Source organism: Mesoplodon bidens (genome assembly GCF_964165515.1).
Source record: "Mesoplodon bidens genome assembly, chromosome: 18".
Taxonomy (NCBI): domain Eukaryota; kingdom Metazoa; phylum Chordata; class Mammalia; order Artiodactyla; family Ziphiidae; genus Mesoplodon; species Mesoplodon bidens.
Window position 1 is genome coordinate 47,583,033 of NC_138175.1, and position 22,983 is coordinate 47,606,015.

Consider the following 22,983-nt stretch of genomic DNA (forward strand, 5'->3'; position numbering starts at 1 on the left):
TACAGAATTGCTGACAGTTTTCTTTTGTTTAGTGCTTTGAATAAATCATTCAAGTGCCTTCTGGCCTTCATTGTTTCCATGAAAATTTAGCTGTGAATCGTACTGCTTTCCCCTGTACATGATGAGTTGTTTTTCACTTATAGCTTTCAAATTTTTCTCTTTGTCTTTTTTTTTTTTTTTTTCTTCCAGCAGTTTAACTATGATGGGTCTCGGTATGGATCTCTTTGCATTTATCCTACTTGCAGTTCATTGAGCTTCTCGGATCTAGAAACTAAGGTCTTTCATAAAATTGGGTAAGTTTTCAGCCATTATTTCTTCAAACATATTGCAGCAGTGACAGAAAACTAAACATGGCCTCTCCAGCTCTTTGGGGGACCCTCTCCCTGTGCTCCTCTAGGCTCGTGACTGATGTATCTCCTGACAGCCATCCCTGGGCAGTGAGTGTTCAGTAAGGGAGGAGGGAGCCCAGAAGAAGGAGAAGACTGCCTCAGACTGGAGGCTGCCCGGGTCAGCTCTCCTCCCTTCCTGACCTCCTCAGCATCCATCCAGGGTCTGAGGGCCCCCAGAACATCTTTGATCAATGTTTGACAAATCCATAGAATCTTTTGGAGAACTCAACGAAAATATTGATGCCCAGGACCCACTACAGATTTACTAGGCTAGAACATACGAAATTATTGATATTTAACCACTTTTAACCTACAAAAATGGCATTTTTGTGGTTTAACCTAATGATGGTCTGGGTTGGGGTCAGGTATCAATATTTTTTAAAAGCTCCCCAGGGGATTGCAACGTAGGACTGTTTAAGAACAAGACCAGGTGAATGAATGAGACAATAAACTGAATGAGTAATTGAATAGACAGTGACAAATGACTGGATATGTGAACAAGCGAGTGAGTGAATGAATAAGAGTGAATAAATGGATGCACGAAAGTGTAAGTAAATGAACATATTATTAACTCAACACAAAGATGATGATAAAAGGATGCTTGAATGAATGACACATGGTTAGTGGACAGATGAAGAGATAAATATATGGATAAATAATTGGAAATGGATGGAGGAATAGATCATGAAGAGAAGAATGGATGACTGGATAGATAAAAAATGGACAAATGGATGGATGGATGGATGTGCTGGAAGGCAGAGAACTGCATGGACAAATGAAGGAGGGAGTGAAGAGATGAAAGGATGAATGAAATTTGGATGTAAGGATGGCTGAGTGAATAGACATATGGACTAATAAATAAGTAGTTAGATGTTTGAATGGATGGATGGTCAGATGGATGGGTGAACGGCTGGATGATGAATGGATGAACAAACAGCTAAAATGGAGAGGTAGAGTGGATGGATTGTTGAATGTTTAGATGGATGGATGAACATATGCTCGGATGAATGTTTGGAAAGATTGATGGATGATGAGATAGATGGATGGAGGGATGAATGGATGGGTGGATGGATGAAGGGATGGATGAAAAGATGGCTGGACAAACAGACGGATAGATGGATTGGTGAGTGTCTAGATGGTTGGATGTTGAATGGGTATATGGGCTTTTGGTTGGATGGATGCAGGGTGGATGGGACAACAGGCTGTATAGTGGTTGAGCATGTAGCCTTGGCAGCCAGACCACCTCGATTTGGATCCTGGTTCTGCCATTTATGGACTCTGTGACCTTGGGCAACAGCTTTATCTTTCTTTGCCTGTCTCCTCATCATTTACAGATGGAAAATAATAATAGTACCTACCTCCTGGCATTGTGAGGAGTGAATGGGTTCATACACATAAAGCCCTAGATTTATTATGATGAGAGGATGGATGGACAGATGATTGGATGGCTGAATGGACAGTGCTTGATTGAACCAAGAAGGAAGGAACAGTGAGGGAGGCGAACAGGGTCGTGTACACTCACAAGACACCCTCGGGCATTTTATTAGGGGCTTAGAAAGGAGTCCTACAGGATCTTCCTCTGTGTTCCCAAGGGTTATGGCCCCAGATATAGATCAGATCTGGACATAGGACAAGGTGACATCACCCTGAATCTCCACCATGTCCACCCTCTGGAAGGCTGAAAGGCGATGGGAGAAGTCGAAGAGGTGCTGGCCGTTGGCATACACCTTGAAGCGATCCATGCCACAGCGAATGGACAGCTGCAGAGAGAGGGGCGGGCATGAGGCCAGAGCCAGGACAGAGGCTTTGGAGGGAAGCAGGGAAAGAGACCCCAGACTCACATCAAAGAACTGTCCAGGACCAAACGGGTTGTAGGGGACCTTCCTTTCCTCGGCTCCCCACAAGCCATTCAGAAAGCTGTTCCGAACCACGGTGCCCTCATTCAGCCGGGGGTTAATGTGCAGAGCCAGGTCCCCTGAGGATCCCACCTTGAAGTTGATGACAAAGCTGGGGGCAGAGAGAAAGGTAGGAGTGAGATGGGTGGGGGGGAGGTGGGGGAGCGATTTGCTCCCCAAGGAAGGAGGGGACTGGGGACTGGATTCCCAGGTCTCCAGTGGAGGAGGAGGCTGAGGGCTCAGACTCCTAGGACTGAGGGATGAGGAGGACCAAGGATTCACACCTCAATCTGGATTCCGTACCTCTTGGCTGTGGGGGGTACGTAGCCCTTGACAATAATGGTTCTTCGGGCTGTAAGCCCCCCTTGCAGTCTCCCATTAAATGGCACAGGCTGTGGGAAGAGAACATGGTGTCCCATCATCTCTCAGGTCCCCAGAAGCCAGAGGCGGGACAAGTTTTCAGAGAGGGGCTCTCACTTGTCCTGGGAAATGTCCCAAACCGCCAACCTCCACCCCCTCTGACCACCAACTCCACCCTCTCCCCACCCACCTCCCGCCCCAAACACCCTCTGCCCACTCTATTTCCTACCTTCTCTGGGCTCCCCATGGCTCAGGACCCCCGACCCACCACCAGTTCCTGCTTGCCCACAAACTGCCCACCACAGAACCCTAAACTCCCACCAGAGACCTTACCGGGTTGAAGGTTGGGGGTCCCTCCATGGTCTGTGAAGTGAGGAAGAGTTATTCTATAATATTCGGCAAATATTAGGCCCACCTACTACATGCAGGCGTAGCTCTAGGTGCTGGATTAGTACAACTGGGGATCCAGTCTCTCTGACCACCCTCCAATTCTTGCCACCCACCCCCAAATGGCCACACAACCCTCCCACTTACAGGGAGGTTACTTAGCACTTGGTAGCACTGCCCAGGACCCTACACAGATGGACGGAAGGCATGAATGGAGAGAGGCTGGGGGTCCTTTGGCTGCCCTAGGGCCTCCTCAGCCACTGAACCCCACCTCAAGGGGAAGTCCATCACCCACCAGCAGGTACTTACTGGGTACGCCGGATTAGGCATGGGTATCTGTGGGCACAGAAGGAGAAGGAGGCAATGAGGGGGACCCTAAACTAGGGCCTGGAGGGTGTCAAGGATGCCCGCCCCAGGGCAGCCTACCACCACCATCCAAGGGAACTCGGGGTCAAAGGGTAGCACTCAGATGGCTCATTCATGGAGAGGAACTCGCCGTGTTTAGGGATATCCAGTGCACAGCGAACCTCAGCCCACTCCTTTAGGACAAGGCTGGTAAATTCTGTTTTTGTACCCACCTCTGTCCTGGCTTCCTGCTGACCCAGGACCCTCATCCACTCCTCTCCTCCCACTCAATCCAGGAGCCACACGATAAAGTGTGCACCCTCATTACACACCCCCAGGCCCACACAGCACCCTGCTCACCTCATCTCCAACCATGATTTGCCCCTCCCTCTACATGCGCACCCCTGGGGCAACTAGGGGTGCTTTAACCAGCCAAGTTCGTGTCTCTCCCTTGTCTGTCTCAGCTCTTTCAGTCTGTGTGTGACTCTGTTTCTCAGCCTCTCTTACTCGCTGTCTCTGTCTCTGTTCCTCTCTCTCGTCCTCACCTTCTCACCAGTGGTTCCTTTCCCCACCCAACAATTTTTATTCACTCTTTCTCTCTGTTTCTGATGCACTCATTTCTGCCTCGACTCCCGTTTTAAGCCAACTATCCTGAAGGTCCTTTAAAAATTGCTTCATCCTTGTTTTTCTTTTTATTCTGGCTGTGCTGAGCGTTTTGCAGGATCTTAGTTCCCTGATCAGGGATTGAACCCGGCCCCTCGGCAGTGAAAGTGAGGAGTCCTAACCACTGGACCGCCAGGGAATTCCCATGTTGTTTTTCTTTTTAAAATACATTGATGAGGGAATTCCCTGGCGGTCCAGTGGTTAGGACTTGGCACTCTCATTGTGGGGGCCCGGGGTTTGATCCCTGGTCAGGCAACTAAGATTCCGCAAGCTATGCAGTGCGGCCATAAGTAAGTAAGTAAATAAATAATAAAATGAAACACACTGATGAAGCACAAGAGTAAAATGAACACCCATGGGCCCAAGGCCACCTTAGGGATGAAGACATTCCCAGCGTTTCCTCATCAGGGAGGAAGAGGAGTGGTTTGATCCGTGCCTCTGCCGCTTACAAGCTCCATGACCTTGGGCAAGTTACTGAAGCACTCCGTGCCTCAGTTCCCACATCTGTAGAATGGGGCTGATGATCATCAGCGTACTTTCCCCTTGGAGGGGCTGGGGGACTTACAGGTTGGGAAGGGTAGAGCCCTCAGCTGAAGGACATGCCAGGGTTCTGAAGTTTGGGCTTCTCCAAGGAGTGTTGCTGTGGGGTTCTAGTGCTTGTGTCTTGGCCAGTTGTTCACCGTGGACCTGATAGTGGGGTTTCATGGTCACCGGTGTGTGTCTGTTCAGCTTCCGTAGATGCTGCCCAGTTATTTCCCGAGGTATGGGAGTCTCGGCCAGTCCACAGCCTCACCAGCCATGGGTATGATGTGCCTTTCCCGTTGTAGCCCTTCTGGCGGGTGTGTAGTGGTAGCTCCCTGTGATTGGCAGTGAATTTCCCAGCTGACTGATGACGTCAGGCAACTTCTCAGAAACATGTTTGCTACTCCTGTGGTTTTTGTCCCTCCCTATCTTCACTTTCTGACTCAGCTTACACACCTACTTCTCCTCCAGAAAGCCTTTCCTAAGACTTTCCAGGGACTTCCCTGGCCATCTAGTGGTTGGAACTCTGCACTTTCACTGCCAAGGGCCAGGGTTCAATCCCTCGTCGGGGAAGTAGGATCCTGCAAGCCACGTGGCACAGCCAAAATAATTAAATAAATAAAATAAAATAAAATGATGGTGTAGAAAATGGTGCAAATACCTTAAAAAAAAAAAAAGACTCTCCAAACCTCCTGTATGTGCCCCACCCCTGCACTGACGACTTGTGGCCACTACTATCTGGTGACACATGTGTCTTCCCAGTAGACTGTCTTGGTTGCCGCTGGGTCTGTGGCATCACCTGGCAAAGGGTCTGGCACAAAGCAGGTGCTCAGGATATAAGTGAATGTAGGGATGAATTAAGGAAGAAAGCAAGCAAACAAGAGGGGGACACACCACACACCTGGTTTGGGGTGGGCTGGCCTCCGATGATGTTGATTGATTGAAGCTGCAGGTCGCCATCCACATGCAGGTGGGTGACCATCTGTAGTGGGATCCGGTGCCCAAACTCATAGAAGGGATTCCCATTTACCACCACCTGGAGGGCAGGGGTCAGGTCAGAGGTGGCACCTCTGACCCTGGAGGGTAGAAAACAGGAAGCAGGAAACAGGGAGATTTTTAACTTGGGGTCACAAGTTTTGAGGGTGAGCTGGGATAGCCTCAGAGTCAGGAATCTTGAGTCCACCGGTGAGAGGTCAAGCTGAGGTCAAAAGTCAGTTCACAGATTGGTGGGTGGAAGAGAATAGAGAATTTAGCCTGAGGATGGAGATTGGGAGATAACTTAATTGGAGTCCTGGTTTTGGTACCAAATGATTGGGTGTCAGGTCCAGCTCTGACATGTCTTGGCTGTGTGAGCTTAGGTAAGTCAGTCACTTCTCTGAGTCTTTGTTTCTGCATCTGTAAAATGGGATCTCGCTCTGGGACTGTTGGGAAGGCATGTCAAAGGCACTGTGGAAATCCCATGTAGAGCCTTGCCTTGTCATCACCTCTCAAGAGTACTGTAAGCCATCACGGTTCTATTTATAGTGCTAAGCAATGGGCACAGCCGAGACCCAGCTCCCCAGGACTGAGAGCTTCCTACATGCTAAGCGCTTTACCTGCTGGCATCAACATGATGATTGGCTCAACAGCTCTGTGAGGGAGGACAAAACACTGTCCCTGTTGTTCAAGAAAGCAGAGGTTCCAGGTGGTAGAGTGACCAGTTCAAGGTCACATGCTGGGGAGAGGCAAAGCCCAGACTTGAACCCGTGTCTGTCCGAGCTCAAGCCCTGATGTTAACCTTGGTGATGAGGTTAGATATCTGGTGTCCATATGAGGGCAGGTAACGTCCAGGTAGGTTATCCTGCCAGAAGACTTCTCCCATGGGTCAGGCTGGGACAGATGTGCACAGGGTGTCTGATGTGTGTCATTTATGGGGAGTGGCAGGCAGGGGATGGAGAGAACTCCATTCATATTTATGAATGAAATTATGTGATAGCTGGGATTTGCTTCTAAATAACCGGAGGGGAAGTGGGAGGTAGAGAGTGGACATCTCTCGGCGCTGGCCAAGGAGAGGGGGGCTTCCCAGGACTCTGTGCTTCTGTGTGTGTTTAGACTTCCTGATAAGAAAGGGCCAACATACATACCTCGCAAGAACACGGGAGCAAGATGTTATGCGAGAAACACGTTAGAAGGCTCTCCGAGGTGGAGGAATGGGAATGAGAAAAAGAGAGGCAGGAGAGGAGGAAAAGAAAAGAAAAGAAAAGAAAAGTGAGGTAGGAAGGGAGGAGGGAGGGGGAAGGGAGAGAGGAAAAACGAAGAAAGGGAGAGAGGGAGGGATCAGGGGAAGGCAGAAAGGCAGGGAGGGAGGGAGGGAGGGAAGGAGGGAGGGAGGGGTGGGGAGGGGAGGCCCCGCCCTCGAGGCTCCGACCTTGTAGTGCTCGGCCAAGACCATGAACACCAGCTCGAAGGCGGCGCCCCTGCTGAAGGGCATGCTCCTTTTCTTCTCCTCCTTGCCCCAGTTGCCGTTCTGCCTCGTGTTTAAGACCACCTTATCCCAGCCGTCAAAGCGGGGATTGAAGTGGAAGGCGACGTCTGCCTCTGGGCCCTGCCCCACCTCGAAATTCACGAAGAACCTGGTGGGACACGAAGGGCTGTTCCCCTGGCCGCCCACGCCAGCGCACTACTACCCAAGACTGGAGGCGGAGATCGTGCCCCTGCACTCCAAGGGGCAGATTCCCACCGCTACCCCTTTGCTCACTCCCTTTCCTTATGAGACCCCCTTCCCTGACCCAGCTTCAAATAAGACTGCTACTGGGACTCCTGCGTTTACCCCAGCCCAGTCTCTATCGGCTCAGGTCTCTCTGCCCCCGCCCTGGCTCCTGAAGGCCATTCTCCACATGCAGCCAGAGGGACCCTGTGAAAACCCAAATCGGAGCACCTTCCACAGCTCCCTTCACACCATCATCCCCCAAATTATTCCAAGGGGGCATGTACACACCTGCCTCAGGACCTTTGCACTGGCTGTTCTTTCTGCTTGGAATGCTCTTCCCTCAGATACACCCCAGGCTCCCTCCCTCACCTCCTTCAGGTCTTTGCTGAAAAATTCCCTTCCCAGGAACCTTTCCCTGGCCACCTTATTTAAAGGGACAATGCCACACAACCCCTACCCCACATCTGCTCCCCATCTCCCTTCCCTCCTCATTTGTCTCCATAGCATTTATTGCCATCTGACTTATTGTATATCTGACTTATTTATTTTTTATCTGTCTCCTCTACTAGGATGTCAGCTCCACGAGGACAGGGATCTTTGTCCTGTTGAATGCTCTGTCCCCAGCGCCTAGGCACAGAGTGGGTACTCGGTGGACACAGAAACAATGAACAAAGAAACAACAGTCCTATGACATCATTCAATTATCATCACCATTTTTTTTTATCATCACAATTTTAAAACCATAAAAAAAGCTAAGTGGACTTCCCTGGTGGCACAGTGGTTAAGAATCTGCCTGCTAATGCAGAGGACACAGGTTTGAACCCTGGTCCGGAAAGATCCCACATGCCGCGGAGCAACAAAGCCCATGCACCACAACTACTGAGCCCGCGTGCCACAACTACTGAAGCCCACAAACCTAGAGCCCGTGCTCCACAACAAGAGAAGCCACCGCAGTGAGAAGCCTGTGCACCACAACAAAGAGTAGCCCTCCCACCACCACTCGCCTCAACTAAAGAAAGCCCGCATGGAATGAAGACCCAACGCAGCCAAAAATAAATCTAAAAAATTAAAGAAAACAAAAAGCTAAGAGTTATTGTAGTGCTGAATATACGACTCTATATGCTTTACATATTGAATCCTCAAAACCCATTCTACAGATGACAAACTAAAGCACACAGAGCTTTCCCAGTCATACGGATGGTAAGTGACAGAGCTGGGACATGAACTCAGGTGGACCAGCTCTGAGCCTGTGATCTTAATTCATGCTGTCATACCCATCAATTCCAATCCAGTGTCCCAACTCTGGGGCCACCTGTCATGGTGAGTCTCCCTAACACCTCCCAGCCCCCCGCCTGATCTGATCACCAAGCCCTGGACTCCCCAGACCAGAGCTGTTCTTTGGCCATCAGGTGCAGTGGCATAGAGCCCTCTTCTCAGCGGTGGGGAGGAAGGGAAATAGGTTTCCTGCACCTGGGCTGGAAGCCCCCTGTTTGTAGCCCCCTCCCAGCCTAGCCTGGCATGGAGGAGGGTCTTACCTCTTCATATGCTCGCTAGCCACTCCTTGGATGTAAATGGACATTCCAACTCTGAGATTGCCTGGGATGGGCCTGTGGTAGGGCAGCGTCTGCAGAAGGGGCCAGGTGAGGGGCCTCAAAGGCCATCTGCCTATTGCAGCCCTTACTACTCAGTCAGAAGCCCCTCCAGCCCCCCTCCCTTAAGCAAGGGAGAGGAAACCAAGGGGTGAGGGATCAGCGTGAAGATGAAGAGGGTTGAGAGCTGGAGATGGATGTAAATAGTCTATCAGGGTGGGAGTAAGTCAAGCCCTAGGGTCAGTACTGGGTAAATCAGACCCACCATGGCCGGGTGGGTGCCTCTGAGGATCAGGGTGAGGGTAAATCGGTGCGTGGAGGTCAGGGTGGAGCTAAGCCGGGGACTAGGGTATCTCACCGGGTTGTAGGTAGGCTGGTAGCCTGGTGCAGGAACAAAGGCCATCTTGAGAGGCTGGGCTGGTGGCTTGTACAGTGAGAAGAGCTGCAGGAGTAGGAAATGGCGGCAGATAGCAGCTGGTGGGTGGTTCTTATACCTGAGGATAAGGGAGTGGCTGGCAGGGCAGGGTCCACGGGGTCCCTCTTCTGGGCATCCTAGGCACGCATCTTCTAGGGCACCCCCAGTCTCCCTTCTCTTACCAGCCTCACTGGTAACCAGCCGGAACCCAGATCTTCTGGGCCAGGCCTGAGGTACTCAGCTCAGGACTGCCTCCTCTAGGCTCTTCTGCAAAGAGGAAGTGCTGGCGAACTTTGGCCCTTCAAGGGCCTTATCAGAGCCCATAAAAACCTGGCTGACCCCTTGTTGTCAGAGGGAGGGTGAGGCCAGGAGGGTTGGGCAGGGTAAGGCTAAAAGGAGTGGCCCAGGACAGATGGGCAATGGAAACAAGTGAAAAAGCAAGGAGGAACTGGGCACTCTTGATACTCCCAGGAACTGTTCAAGGACCTAAATTTATTGCTGCATGCCTCTAGTATGTACGTTATATTGTATATGTAGTGGTTTAGATCACTGACTTCTGGAGCCTGAGGTGCTGGGTTAAACTCCTTCCTCTGCCACTTCTTCACTGTTTGATCTTGTGTCAGTGCTTTAACCTCAATTTGCCCATTTGCCCATCTGTTAAATAGGGAATATTAATAGTATTAACCTCATAGGGTCCTTGAAAGGAATTACTAAGTTAATAAATATTCATAACAGGACGTGGCATATAGGAGACACTAAATTAATGCTTGGGGACTTCCCCGGTGGTCCAGTGGTTAGGACTCCATGCTTTCACTGCCGTGGCGCTGGGCTCCATCCTTGGTCGGGGGAACTAAGATCCCACAAGTCTCCCATAAGCCGCACGGCGCGGCCAAAAAAAAAAGGAAAATAATACCTTGTAAAAAATGCTTGGTCTCGGGCTTCCCTGGTGGCGCAGTGGTTGGGAGTCCGCCTGCCGATGCAGGGGACACGGGTTCATGCCCCGGTCCGGGAAGATCCCACATGCCGCGGAGCGGCTGGGCCCGTGAGCCATGGCTGTTGAGCCTGCGCGTCCGGAGCCTGTGCTCCGCAACGGGAGAGGCCACGACAGTAAGAGGCCCACATACCGCAAAAAAAAAAAAAAAAAAAAAAATGCTTGGTCTCTTGCCCTCATTCCAAACATAAATCCAGGGCGTTGGTTTATTTTTTATTTTTTTGGCCACGCCACGCGGCTTGTGGGATCTTCGTTCCCCCACAGGGGATTGAACCCGGGCCACTGCAGTGAAAGCCCTAACCACTGGACCGCCAGGGATTCTCCAGGAGGTTGGGATTACATATGGAAAAGAGAACTCAGAGCTTAGAGAAGTGAGGCAGTTGGCCCAAGACTGGGTAGCAGCAGAACCCTAGCCAGACTCCAGCACCGGAACCTACTATGCTGTGCGGTGAGTGGGGGCCAGGCAGGGGAAATGCCGCCCTCAAGCCTGGAGCAGGCAGGAAGACCGTCTGTGGCCTTTCACGTGACTTGCTACCAGCCCTGGCCTGCCCACTGCCCCTCTGAATGGTCATCACCTGCATGGCTCCCATGCCCATTGGTCATATCTCTATCCCCAACTTTCAGCACAAGTGTGGTCCTTGGAGCCCCCAGGATCATCATGTTAACCCCCTTTCTGCCTCGCCTCTCTCTCCAATAAGGACACCGGGTTCTTTATATTGCTTTATTGTTCGTGGGGCGAAGACAGGCATGAGTAAAGCTGTGTCATAAAGTTATGAAGAGGGAGACTGGCCAAGAAGACAGCGAGGGGGACCATCTTCACTAATCCTCCCTCTCTGTGAATGAGGAAGCGCAGGCATGAGACGGGACAACGCTAGACCCTGGGCCAGGACCTGGGACGAAGGGCCTCTCAGAGCTTGGAGAAGGTGATGGTCTTCAGTTCCTTCTTCTCCATTAAGGCCTGGAGAGACTTAACGACGTCCTCTGTCTGCAGCATGCTCATGTTCCAGGATTTCTGGATAAAGACGGCGGCGGGGAATGGAAAAGATACGGGAAGATTTTAATTGGACCAATGAAAAATGGGAGATAGCAGTGCACCAATCAGAGGACAAGGCCTGCCAGGGGCCGCTGTGCCCTGATTGGTTGCTCTGGGATCAGAGAAGGGATGCGATTGGTCGGACGGAGAGTCTCACCATGAAGTTGAGGCTGTCTGTCACCGAATGGTCGCGGGAATAGAGCAGGTTGATCTTGGTGCTCTGCACCGCCACGGGGCTCTTGCTGGAAATCTCGGCTGCCAGGGCGAAGGCCGCATCAAGCATGACCTCCTTGTCTGGGAAGACCCGGCTGAGGATGAAAGGCATTTGGAGTCAGCGGTCTGAGAAGAGCTCTCCTCTCCCTCTCATGGATGAAGAAGTGGCCAATCACAGTAGAAAACGGAAGATACCACAGTGAAATGGACCAATCAGAGCAGGGCAGTAGACTCCAGACCACCCAGAGAGAGGAGGCCACTTGGAATCCATGAGTTAAGGTACACGGGGATCCAGAGAGCCCCACCCAGGTCTGGCTGCCCCTGAGCTCTTATCCAGCACAGGCCTCAGCCCCTACCTGACCAGCCCACTGTCAAGGGCCTCGTCAGCCATCATCTTGCGGGCAGTGAAGGCCAGCTCGTTGACCAGGCTGCAAGAGGGCAGAGCATGTCGGGGGTGGCAGTCATCCCAGGTCTAGATGTCCTGCCGTCCCCTTCCCCAGGATCCTCTCACCCACCTCTGGTTTCCGATGACTCTGGGCAGTCGCTGCAGGGTTCCCACATCCGCTGCCAAACCTAGGTCCACCTCCTGGGGGGAGCAATCCTGTCCGTGCTTGGTTTCTGCCCACTACTGTCCCCCATGCAACCTCAGTGCCAATGAAATTCTGCATTTACTGCAGAGGTCCCACCCCACCTCAGAAACTCCCATTCCAAACACCCCGTTTCATTCCCATCCACATACTTTTGCTTGCCCATGTAGGTTCCTTCGGTCTAGAATACAGCCCACCTTCCAATTCCTCTGCCCTCCCAATTCTTTGAGGTCGGCTGCATCTATCTCCAGAAGGAAGCCTTGCTCATCCCTGCCCTGCCCCCCTCCATCCATGAGCTCCATCGTGCCTCCTGCCCCCTCCAGCACTGATGCCAGCAGCGCCCCCAGCCTCAACCCCTCCCTGACAACTTTACTCACTCCTGACCTCACACTGACTGCATGACCTACCCATGACTTCCTCCCTGGCCAAGTGTTACTTTTCTTTCTTTTTTTTTTGCTCCTGTGGCACGTGGGATCTTAGTTCCCTGACCAGGGATCAAACAGGCGCCCCCTGCCTTGGAAGCGTGGAGTCTTAACCATTGGAACACCAGGGAAGTCCCAAGGGTTAATTTTTTTTTTTTTTTTTTTTTTTTTGCGGTACGCGCGCCTCTCACTGCTGTGGCCTCTCCCGTTGCGGAGCACAGGCTCCGGACACGTACGCTCAGCGGCCATGGCTCACGGGCCCAGCCACTCTGCGGCATGTGGGATCTTCCCGGACCGGGGCACGAACCCATGTCCCCCGCATCGGCAGGCGGACTCTCAACCACTGCGCCACCAGGGAAGCCCCCAAGGGTTACTTTTTAAGGTTCACTTCTAACTAACTCTTCCATGAAGCCATCTAGACTCACTCTCACCCCCTTAGCTTGCTCCCTTCCTGCTCTACCCCTGCTCTGACCTGTCTCTGCCACTCATTTCCCAGCTCTAAGCAGGGCCCAAGGAAGCAGAAGCTCGGGAGGATGGCTCACCTTCACCTGGAAGGAAGCGTCCTGGGTACAGTACCGGATGTCACAGGCGGTGATAAGATCCACTCCTGGGAAGTAGAGGCCAAGGACACTAAACAACCACAGGACTGCTCCACCCCCACCCCCAGACTGTGGGGTTGCACCTTGGGCCAAAGTCTAACTAGCAACAGATCTGGGTGGGTGGCTGCAGACTCACCTGCACCAATGCAGGCCCCATGGATGGCACCAATCACCGGCTTAGGGCACTGGAAGGGGACAGGAGGGGCAGGGTCAAGGCTGGTCCAGGAGCGGCAGGCAGGGGGGATGCCCTGCTAGCCTCCCAGAGTCACCTTCTCGATGACGCTGAAGGTCTCTTGGTATCTGCTGAGGAGGCTATGGAGGTGCCAGCTGATGCGGGCCACGTCGTCTCCTGCGGGCTGAAGGAGGCCTGAAGCCATGTCCACGAAGTCGATACCTGGTGGGGAGATCTGGGGAGGCTCACCTAGCCGCCCAGGCCCAACCCATTGCCCTGGCTAGAGTTCAGAGGCCACGCAAACCACCACAGTGGCAACAGCAGCTCACACAGGAGGGACTGCCTTTGGGGTGTGAAGTCAAGGCAAGCTAACGTATATCGAGTCTTTGCTCACTTCAGCCTCACAAGGACCCTCTGAGGTAGGTCCTATTACTACCTCCATTTTCCTGGGGGAGAAACTGAGGCACAGGGAGTTTAAATCACACGCCCAAGGTCACACTGGCTTGTGAACAGTGGAACTGCTGATTTCAAACCCAGAACTATGCAGCTGGCTCCAGGGGCCATGGTTTTCACTGTGATGCCAGATGGCCTGGAGGTCAAGGTTTGGGGCACGAGCAACTGCGTCAAAGGTGGTAATGTTTCCTGAGACAGGAAGCTCGGAAATGGAGAAATTTTTGTGGCTCCAACTTTAAGACAATCCCAAGTCTGACCTTTCCTCCACTGACCTGCCTCCACAGTCTGTTCCCCACACGCGGCCAGAGGGCACTTGTGATCACCTCAGGGCCCTCTCTTCTCCCCGACGCCCCCCATCCCTCTTACTTAGAATGAAATGCCAGGTCTTTTGCCAAGGCCTTACCAGCCCTGCACAAGCATCATTTCCAACCTATGCCACTGGGCACACAGCCTCCATCAGCCGTCCCAACAACACATTCGCTTCCCAGGGCCTCTGTGCCTGCCCCTCCCTCTGCCCAGAACAGCCCTTCCCCAGCGATCAGGCCACAGTTCAAAGGTCACCTCCTCAGAGAGGCCCCCTCTGGCCACGTGGCTAAATAGCAGCCTGTCACCCTTCACCTCCTTTCTTGGCCATGTCTCCCGCACTGCCTTCTTGTTAGCACATAATTGTATGCTTACCTCGTTTAGTGCCTGTCTCCCTTTCTAGGATGTGAGCTCCATGAGCGGAGGAGTTTGTCTTCCCCGCCTCCCCACCCCCAAGGAGTTTGGCTTTTTGCCCACCACTGTATCCCCAGTGCCTACCAGGGCCTAGCACGCAGCAGGTGCTCAATAAGTGAACAATACAGACAACAATCTCTGCCCCCATGGAGCTGCCCTTCTATGGGAAACAAACAGGTAAGAAGATACATTTTGTCAGGTGGCAACAAGTACTAAAAGAAAATTAAAGGAGGGAAGTAGAATGGAGTGTGTGTGTGTGTGTGTGTGTGCGTGCATGCACATGCACAGTGAGGGCTCTTGCAGTATTAATTAGGGTGGTCAGGGACCCTCTTAACTGAAAAAGCGACATATGAATAAAGATCTGAAGGACCACAGGGAGGGAGCTGTAGGGATATCTGGGATAAGAGAGTTCTACATGTCAGGAACAGCCAGTGCAAAGGCCCTGCGGTAGGAATGCCCCCAGTGTCTGTGTGAGGACCACTGAGGCCAGCATAGTGGAGTGAGCAAGGGGGAGATTAGGAAGAGCCAACGTCAGAGAGGTGACAGAGGCAGACTCTGTGGGGCCTTGTGGGCCAAGAGGAGGACTTTGGCTTTGACTCTGAGTGAGGTGGAGCTACAGGGTGGTTCTGAGCAGAATTTTCTTCTTCCCGAGGTGAACCACTCTCATCCTTTTGCCTGTCCTCTGAACAACGCTATTTGACAAACCTGAAAAATCACTCCCACCTTCAGCCACACCCCTGACTCTCTGAGGCTCTGTTGCCTGCACAGCTTATTTAAATGAACGAGAACAGAGGAGTGTTGACTCAGGGCAGAGCTGAATTTGTGCAAGTTAAATATGGGTAAGACAGAGCTCCTCTGTGTGACCCTGGCCAGGTCACTCCATCCTTTGGGTCTTGGGTTTCTGCTCTGTAAGATGAGCCTAAAATCCTCCTGAGAGCTGATGGGGCTGCAAGGATTCAAGCGACAGAGCCCAGAGGCGCTTTGAGCAATGCCTGGCACGTAATGGCATCACAAGTTACTATTATTATATACTCCGCCTCAGCTGAGGCCAGAACCGCCTGCATCAGCCTGCAGGCATCTGCCAGCTTCCCACTAGGCCTGCACAGCTTGTAGGACTCAGTGGGAGCCACGCTTACCCCCAGAACAAGCCCAGCTTGGCACCTGGCCACACCTCCTCCTGCTGGTTTTGCTGGTTTATCCACCCTACCTGGATCTGCAGACGCGGGTGTCTGCAACCCCTTGGAATAAAGGGCCCCAGACCACGGTACAAGGTGTCCCCCTCCAGAGTCAGAAGTCATTCCGGAGAGGTCCCCTATCTTGTTCCCTGGGAACCTCTGAATGTTTCAGATCTCCTTCATCATCACAATTAAGTTATTTATAATCATCAATAATAACAGCTACGGGGACTTCCCTGGTGGCACAGTGGTTAAGAACCTGCCTGCCAATGCAGGGGATACGGGTTCGAGCCCTGGTCCGGGAAGATTCCCACATGCCGCAGAGCAACTAAGCCCATGTGCCATAACTACTGAGCCTGCGCTCTAGAGCCTGCGAGCCGCAACTACCGAGTCTGCGTGCCACAACTACTGAAGCCCGCGCGCCTAGAGCCCGTTCTCTGCAACAAGAGAAGCCACCGCAACGAGAAGCCCGCGCACCTCAATGAAGAGTAGCCCCCGCTCGTCGCAACTAGAGAAAGCCAGCGCGCAGCAACGAAGACCCAACGCAGCCAAAAATAAATAAATTTATTTTGAAAAAAAATAATAGCAGCTACATTAATAAAAGTTCCACATGAATTAATGTTCTGTGCCTAGCAACTCGTTTCATCCTCACGGCAACCTGATGAGGTGGGGGCTCATAGCATCTCCCTTTTCTTCAGATGGGACCACAGAAAGGTGAAGGTGTGTGCAGCTGGCAGGGGTGGGAGGGGGCGGGCTCCTCCGGCTCGGCATACTTTGAACCAGTCTGTCAGACACCTGGGCCATAGTCACTTAGCCGTGAAGAGCAAGGATTCTGCAGCAAGGCAGCCCATGTTCAAAAATCCCAGCAGTGAGAACTGGGCAAGTTTCTTCCTCTCTCTGAGTCTCAGTTTCCTCACCTATCAAATGGGGATGGGGACTGAGCCTGTCTCATGGGGTCATGGTGAGAATTAATATGTGTAAGGTGCTCAGAGACACTCCGCAAATGTAAATAAGTGTGGGCTAGTTCTTTTTTTTTAAATTAGTAGTTTCATTCTATCATTGAAACTGCTAATTAAGTTGGGTTTCTTCTTTCTGGCCTTCAGATCGAAAATGGGACGAGATGGCCACAATCAGCTGTGAGCTGAAAGATGAGGACCCCAGGCCTGGAACGGCTGGCTACACATGAACCCTCATCCTGCACTCCATGAGGGAAAGGGCTCAGAAACAGGGGCTGCTTACTTTTCTTTCTTTCTTTTTTTTTTTTTTTTTTGCGGTATGTGGGCCTCTCACTGTTGTGGCCTCTCCCGTTGCGGAGCACAGGCTCTGGACACGCAGGCTCAGTGGCCATGGCTCACGGGCCCAGCCGCCCCGCAGCATGTGGGATCTTCCCGGACCGGGGCACGAACCCGTGTCCCCTGCATCGGCAGGCAGACTCTCAACCACTGCGCCACCAGGGAAGCCCGGGGCTGCTTTCTGTTTTGAGGTCCGTGGCACCCAGGAAGGGGGCTGGCACTGGAATGTTGAATGGATGAACAAAGGAATGAAGGAGAACAGAGAGAGTTGTAGAAAGAAAACAACGGACACGACATGCGGAGATGTTAACAGACGAAACAGAAATACATGGTCTGAGCAGGATGAACCATCATTACAGACTAGAGTGTCTGATGTCTCTGTGATGCCACTGCTTGGAACTGACCCAGTTCAGGGCAGGGGGCACTGGTCTGGAGTCGCCCTGGCTTCTGCTGACTCATTGGTTTCTTCCCAGGCCCCTGATTCTTGAAGGAGGCTCCTGAGCGCCTCGAGGGCGTTTAAGACGTCCACTGTTGTGTTATTCTTGAATAAAGCAGGAGAGCTTTTGGAAGCCCAGCCAGGGCAGTGCTCCTTCACAGAGATTCAGGGCTAGCCTGGTGACTGAAGGCCTAAGGTTTGGAATTCTCCTCTTGAAGAAGTGCTGTTGGGGTAGCTGGGATGCCCCGGTAATGGTTCCTGCCACTTCATTCACAGCAGCGCACCTTCTACCTGGGTACTGTGAATTTTGCTGACACAAAGGGTGTCCTCTACCTGGTGTTGGACAGACCCTTGGAACTTCACATGTTTCCTGCCTTAACCTGTGTGAGCAGCTGTCAACCTCCTGGGGTGGGGAGAGGGGACTGCCTAGAAATTTGGGGGCCAAAATCATTGAGGTGGCCTTGACTTGGTCTTATCAAGAGGATTCCAATAAAATATTTTAAAGCAAATTAAAAAAAAAAAAAGAAAGAAAGACATTGTTTACTGTCTGTCTTCCCCACTGAATTGGGAACTCCATGAGGGCAGGGCCTGGGGCTGCCTCAGTCACCACTGGGACTCCAGCACTAGGCTGGGCCCTGTGCAGAAATCAGTGTATGTGACCCTCCACTTCTGGTATGGACCCTCCTACAGGTGCCAACTATGTGCCCTTGTTGGACAAGATCCAATTACCTGAAGGCACCAGGCAGACTCTGGAAAAAGTGACTGGCCGAGTTACCTGTTTTTAAAGAAGTTAACCTGAGGGCAGGTTGAAGTTGTACTTGAAGAACCAAAGGACAAACAGAGCCCAGGGTGACCTCAACTGATAGAAAGTGAGGGGGGGAAATTCCAGAAAGCAGAGATCCAGAGAGGGGAGCCCCAGGTTCTGTGTATAAGCTCTGCCCAAATCTCTTGTTGACTCATGAAGCAGGCAGACAGCCCAGCAAAGAGATTTAAACACTGACTCCAACTTAGCTGCTAAAACAGGAAACTCAACACTCTGGAATTTTGTAATAGGATCCTGAATTTCCACATCATTTTCTCCCATAGTCCAATATCCAGGATACAATCTAACCTTACTCCGAAAACAAAGAAACAGGAAAATGAGACCCATTTTTTTTCAAGAGAAAAGATAAGAAACAGAGATTGACGCCAAGGCGACCCAGATGTTGGAATTAGGAGACAAGGATTTTAAAATAGCCATTGTAACTACGGTCAGTGATGCAAAGAAAGATATGGTTGTGGGACATCCCTGGTGGTCCAGTGGTTAAGAATCTGCCTTTCAATGCAGGGGACGCACGTTTGATCCCTGGTTGGGGAACTAAGATCCCACATGCCGAGGGGCAACTAAACCCACACGCCACAACTACTGAGCACACGGGCCACAAGTAAAGAGAAGCCCGCACGCGGCAATGAAGATCCCGAGTGAGCAACTAAGAACCGATGCAGCCAAAGATAAACAAATAAATATTTTTTTAAAAATATGATTGTGACAAACAAAAAGATACGAAACTTTAGCAGAGAAATGGAAAATATAAAAAAGAACCAAATGGAAATTTGAGAACTGCAAACTACAAGTATACCTCATTTTACTGCGCTTCACAGATACTGTTTTTTCTTTTGATTTTTTGGCTGCACCACACAGCATGTGGGATCTTAGTTCCCTGACCAGGTATCGAACACATGCCCCGTGCATCCCTGCATTGGAAGCAGGGAATCTTAACCATTGAACCACCAGGGAAGTCCCACAGATACTGTGTTTCTTACACATTGAAGGTTTCTGGCAACCTTGCATTGTCAAATGGTTAGCATTTTTTAGCAATAAATTATCTTTTAATTAAGGTATGTACTTTCTTTTTTAGACATAATGCTACTGCACACTTAATAGACTACAATATAGTGTAAATGTAACTTTTATATGCACTGGGAAACCAAAAAGTTCGTGTGACTTGCTTTATTGCTATATTCGCTTTATTGTGGTAGTCTAGAACTGAACCCACAATATCTCTGAGATATGCCTGTATCTGAAATTTTTAAAAATCATTGGATGGGCTTAACAGCAGAACAGAAGTGACAAAGGAGTTGATGAATCTGGTCAATGGAAATTATCCAACCTGAAGAAAACACCTGTGGGACAATCAAAAGATCTAACAGACATGTAACTGGAAATCAGTTCATGTGGGCTGAGTAATTAATTGCATGAAAGCATGCAATTTTTTTTTTTTTGGCCGCGCCACTCGCAGCTTGCAGGATCTTAGTTCCCCGACCAGGGATTGAACCCGGGCCCCTGCAGTGAAAGTGCTGAGTCCTAACCACTGGACTGCCAGGGAATTCCCAGAAAGTGTGTAATTATTACAACACGCTTTACTGACATAAAAAAAAAACAGATTCTGGGTGATTAAAGACCTTGATCAAGGCCACAGGTTCAGGATGAAAACCCTGACTTTAGAGCCGATGATCCTGTCATGTTCTGTTGGACTAATTTCTTTTCTTTTGTTTTTGCTGCACCGTGCGGCATATAGGGTCCTAGTTCCCCAACCAGGGATGAACCCATGTCTCCTGGAGTGGAAGCGCGGAGTCTTAACCACTGGACCGCCAGGGAAGTCCCATGGACTAATTTCTGTATTTGAAAATGATCAAAGTGGAAGTTAGAAGCTGCTTAAAACACTAATTATGAAGCATTACTCTATTCCCAGGAGCAGGGGAGACTGGCAGGGGTGGGTGTGGCGAGCCCCTGGTACCTGAAGTGAACATTTTTCCTGCGCCAGAGATCACCACAGCACGACAGTCAGCATCTTCTGCAATCTTGTTGAAGCACACCACCATCTCGCTGTGGGGGAAAGGGGGGAAGGGCCGTGTCTGGCGTGGGAATCCCCTGCCCTCAGGCCCACCCCTGCCCAGTCCCTTAGCCCCCGCCTCCTCCTGCAGGCAGGCCTCCAGAATCTGCAGGCCGGACCTCCAGAAGGCCTTGTTCATGGCGTTTCTCTTCTCCGGCCGGTTTAGCTGCACATGCAGGATGTGTTTCTGGACAGATGTCACCCGAAGGGACTCATAGCTGTGGCCTGGGGCTTCCTTGGGGGCTGCTTTGGAGGCCTCATCTTGTGCAAAGGAACTCATGGGATGAAGGTTAAGGCTGAGACCCAGGTTGGTGCGGGCTGTCAATCCTGGGGAGATGAAGGAAGGAAGAGCCATTGATGGCCCCAGATTGGGGGCACAGCACCTTCAAGAGCAGAGGGCACACATCTCAGTGACACTAGATTGGGGAACACAGGCCTGTTAGAGGCCTTGGTTTAGGGAAATACAGACTTTAAGATTAGGGTGCACTTATCAGTGGCCTCAGTATGAGGACCACTTCAGACCCGTGATCGTGCTACTGACTCCAGGTTGGGAACACTGAGCCGTCAGGGACCCGAGTGTAAGACACAGGCCGTTTGGATGGGGGCACATGGACCCCTGAGTTTAATAAGGGGCTCCGACCTTGCGAGACCCGGGACAGGCCTCCCCGTCCGACTGTCGCTATGACAGCACGAAAGCTCAACGGACTCCCAAAGGTCAAGAGGTGACTCACGCCAGGTCAGCAAGCTGCGGAGCCTCCGAGAAGCCGGTATCACCGCCGCCATTGCTACTGATTCGCTGGAGTAAACCGACAGGAGGAAGCTAAGGGGGCGGGCACAAAAGGCCGCCATGTTTGGTGAGGGCATCGAGGCCACAGCCTGACGCCAGTGACGGTCCTCTTCTCGCCATCTTTACCAAGGGCAACCGGAAACAGCCTTCTAGGTTCGCCGGCCATTAGAGTGATTCGGTCATGGAACCTTTGGACCAGTAGATACCCGGACTAAGAAAATGGTTCATACTGCTCTTGGACATTATGTACAGAATTCACCACAGCTGTTTCATAATGGTGGAGAAACTGAAGACAGATGAATGTCCAAGGGCATAATGGCAGAATAACTGCAGCTCTGCAAGTTTGCAATCATGCATTTGTACCATATTAACTAAAAAAAAAAAACACACAGGGAGCTTCCCTAGTGGCACGGTGGTTAAGAATCCTCCTGCCAATGCGAGGGACATGGGTTCCAGCCCTGGTCCGGGAAGATCCCACATGCCCCGGAGTAACTAAGCCCGTGGGCCACAACTACTGAGCCTGCGCTCTAGAGCCTGTGAACCACAACTGCTGAAGCCCACGCACCTAGAGCCAGTGCTCTGAAACAAGAGAAGCCACTGCAATGAGAAGCCTACTGGCTGCAACTAGAGAAAGCCCGCGAGCAGCAATGAAGACCCAACGCAGCCCAAAATTAAAAAATAATAAATTTTAAAAGAAAAAAGTTACTACTGAATTTATCCATGTAAGGGAATGGGAATATAGGCCGGCCAACATTAAGCGCTGACTGTATAATCTGAATTGCCACACCACCGCGGGGTTGTACTATATTTTACGTTGTATGCAGAGGAAACCGGCTGAGGAGAAGTCACTAGTTCAAGGTCTCTGTCTCTGGCAAATGGGGTTGTAATGAATACTTTGCTTTTTAAAAAATTTTTTTATTTAATTTTTTGTCTGTGTTGGGTCTTCATTGCGGTGTGTGGGTTTCTCATTGCGGTGGCTTCTCTTGCAGAGCACAGGCTCTAGGCGCGTGGGCTTCAGCAGTTGTGGTTCGCAGGCTCTAGAGCACAGGCTCAGTAGTTGTGGCCCACGGGCTTAGTTGCTCTGGGGCATGTGGGATCTTCCCGGACCAGGGCTGGAACCCGTGTCCCCTGCATCGGCAGGTGGATTCTTAACCACTGTGCCACCAATGAAGCCCTACTTTGTGACTTTTTTGTTGTTTCTTTTTGGCCGCACTGCACACTGCATGCATGTAGAACTTCTCAGACCAGGGATCAAACCTGTGCCCCCTGCAGGGGAAGGGTTGAGTCTTAACCACAGGATCACCAGGTAAGTCCTACTTTGCCTTCTTAATGTGTCAGATGGTTAGGCTCTTTTGGAAAACAGAGAACTGTTTGGTCAGCTACACAATGGAGAACTCTGGAACCACTATGCGGATACCAAGATGTGAGAATAAAAAATTTAAAGATGTAGAACATTTAGTTAGGTTGCTATAAAGTTATAGATGGCTGTACCTTCATAAAAAATATATGCATAGAATATCTAGGAGACTCATAACTACTAACATGGGATGAAGACTGGGTACTGGCAGACAAAATGGGGAAATTTACTTTTTACCCCCCCTTGATTAGCTTAAAATAATCCTAGATTTTTAAGTTACGGCTGCAAGGTGACTGTAGTTTCTCCTTGTCTAGAGGTTGTTTGAAGCTTTCCCTGGTGAAACTTTGATAAATGCCATTTGACTTCAGTAGATGTTACTGTTTAAAAACTCTACAGAAAATTACCAAAGTGGGTTTTTTCAAGCGCACACAAGCAACTAGACTTTTTGACTTGCTCCTCTCTGCAGGACCTCTTCCCTCCAGTATGAGTCAAGGTTCTTAAAGGCGGCTCCCTTCCAGGTTATCGTCTGCCCTCCACCCATATGGCCCAGTCCCAACCATAAACACAAGTTCCCACACACCAAGACTGGGGAATATCTATCAAGTTGCAATTGAATGCATCC

The 22,983-nt window shown here is 51.0% G+C and overlaps 2 protein-coding genes across 3 annotated transcripts; both read right to left on the reverse strand.

Annotated features, from left to right (window-relative positions):
- Nucleotides 1-2,002: 2,002 nt before the first annotated feature.
- On the reverse strand, nt 2,003-9,242 carry LGALS4 (galectin 4; the record flags this gene model as incomplete). 2 transcript variants are annotated; one of them, XM_081216838.1, is made up of 10 exons in its annotated part: nt 2,003-2,149; nt 2,231-2,396; nt 2,588-2,676; nt 2,978-3,007; nt 3,179-3,217; nt 3,341-3,367; nt 5,463-5,597; nt 6,969-7,173; nt 8,786-8,874; nt 9,198-9,242. In XM_081216838.1, 10 exons carry the CDS (start codon nt 9,240-9,242, stop codon nt 2,003-2,005), a joined length of 972 nt encoding a protein of 323 aa, XP_081072964.1. The 2 variants fall into 2 exon arrangements, with proteins under 2 accessions (XP_081072964.1, XP_081072965.1); XM_081216839.1 differs by lacking the exon at nt 3,341-3,367.
- A 1,717-nt stretch (nt 9,243-10,959) lies between these two features.
- Nucleotides 10,960-21,081, reverse strand: ECH1 (enoyl-CoA hydratase 1; the record flags this gene model as incomplete). Its single annotated transcript, XM_081216715.1, has 10 exons — nt 10,960-11,257; nt 11,436-11,586; nt 11,848-11,919; nt 12,007-12,077; nt 13,043-13,107; nt 13,236-13,284; nt 13,369-13,493; nt 20,122-20,210; nt 20,337-20,544; nt 20,949-21,081. The coding sequence occupies 10 exons, from the start codon at nt 21,079-21,081 to the stop codon at nt 11,153-11,155; spliced, it is 1,068 nt and encodes a 355-aa protein (XP_081072841.1). The 3' UTR covers nt 10,960-11,152.
- Between the last annotated feature and the right edge of the window lie 1,902 nt (nt 21,082-22,983).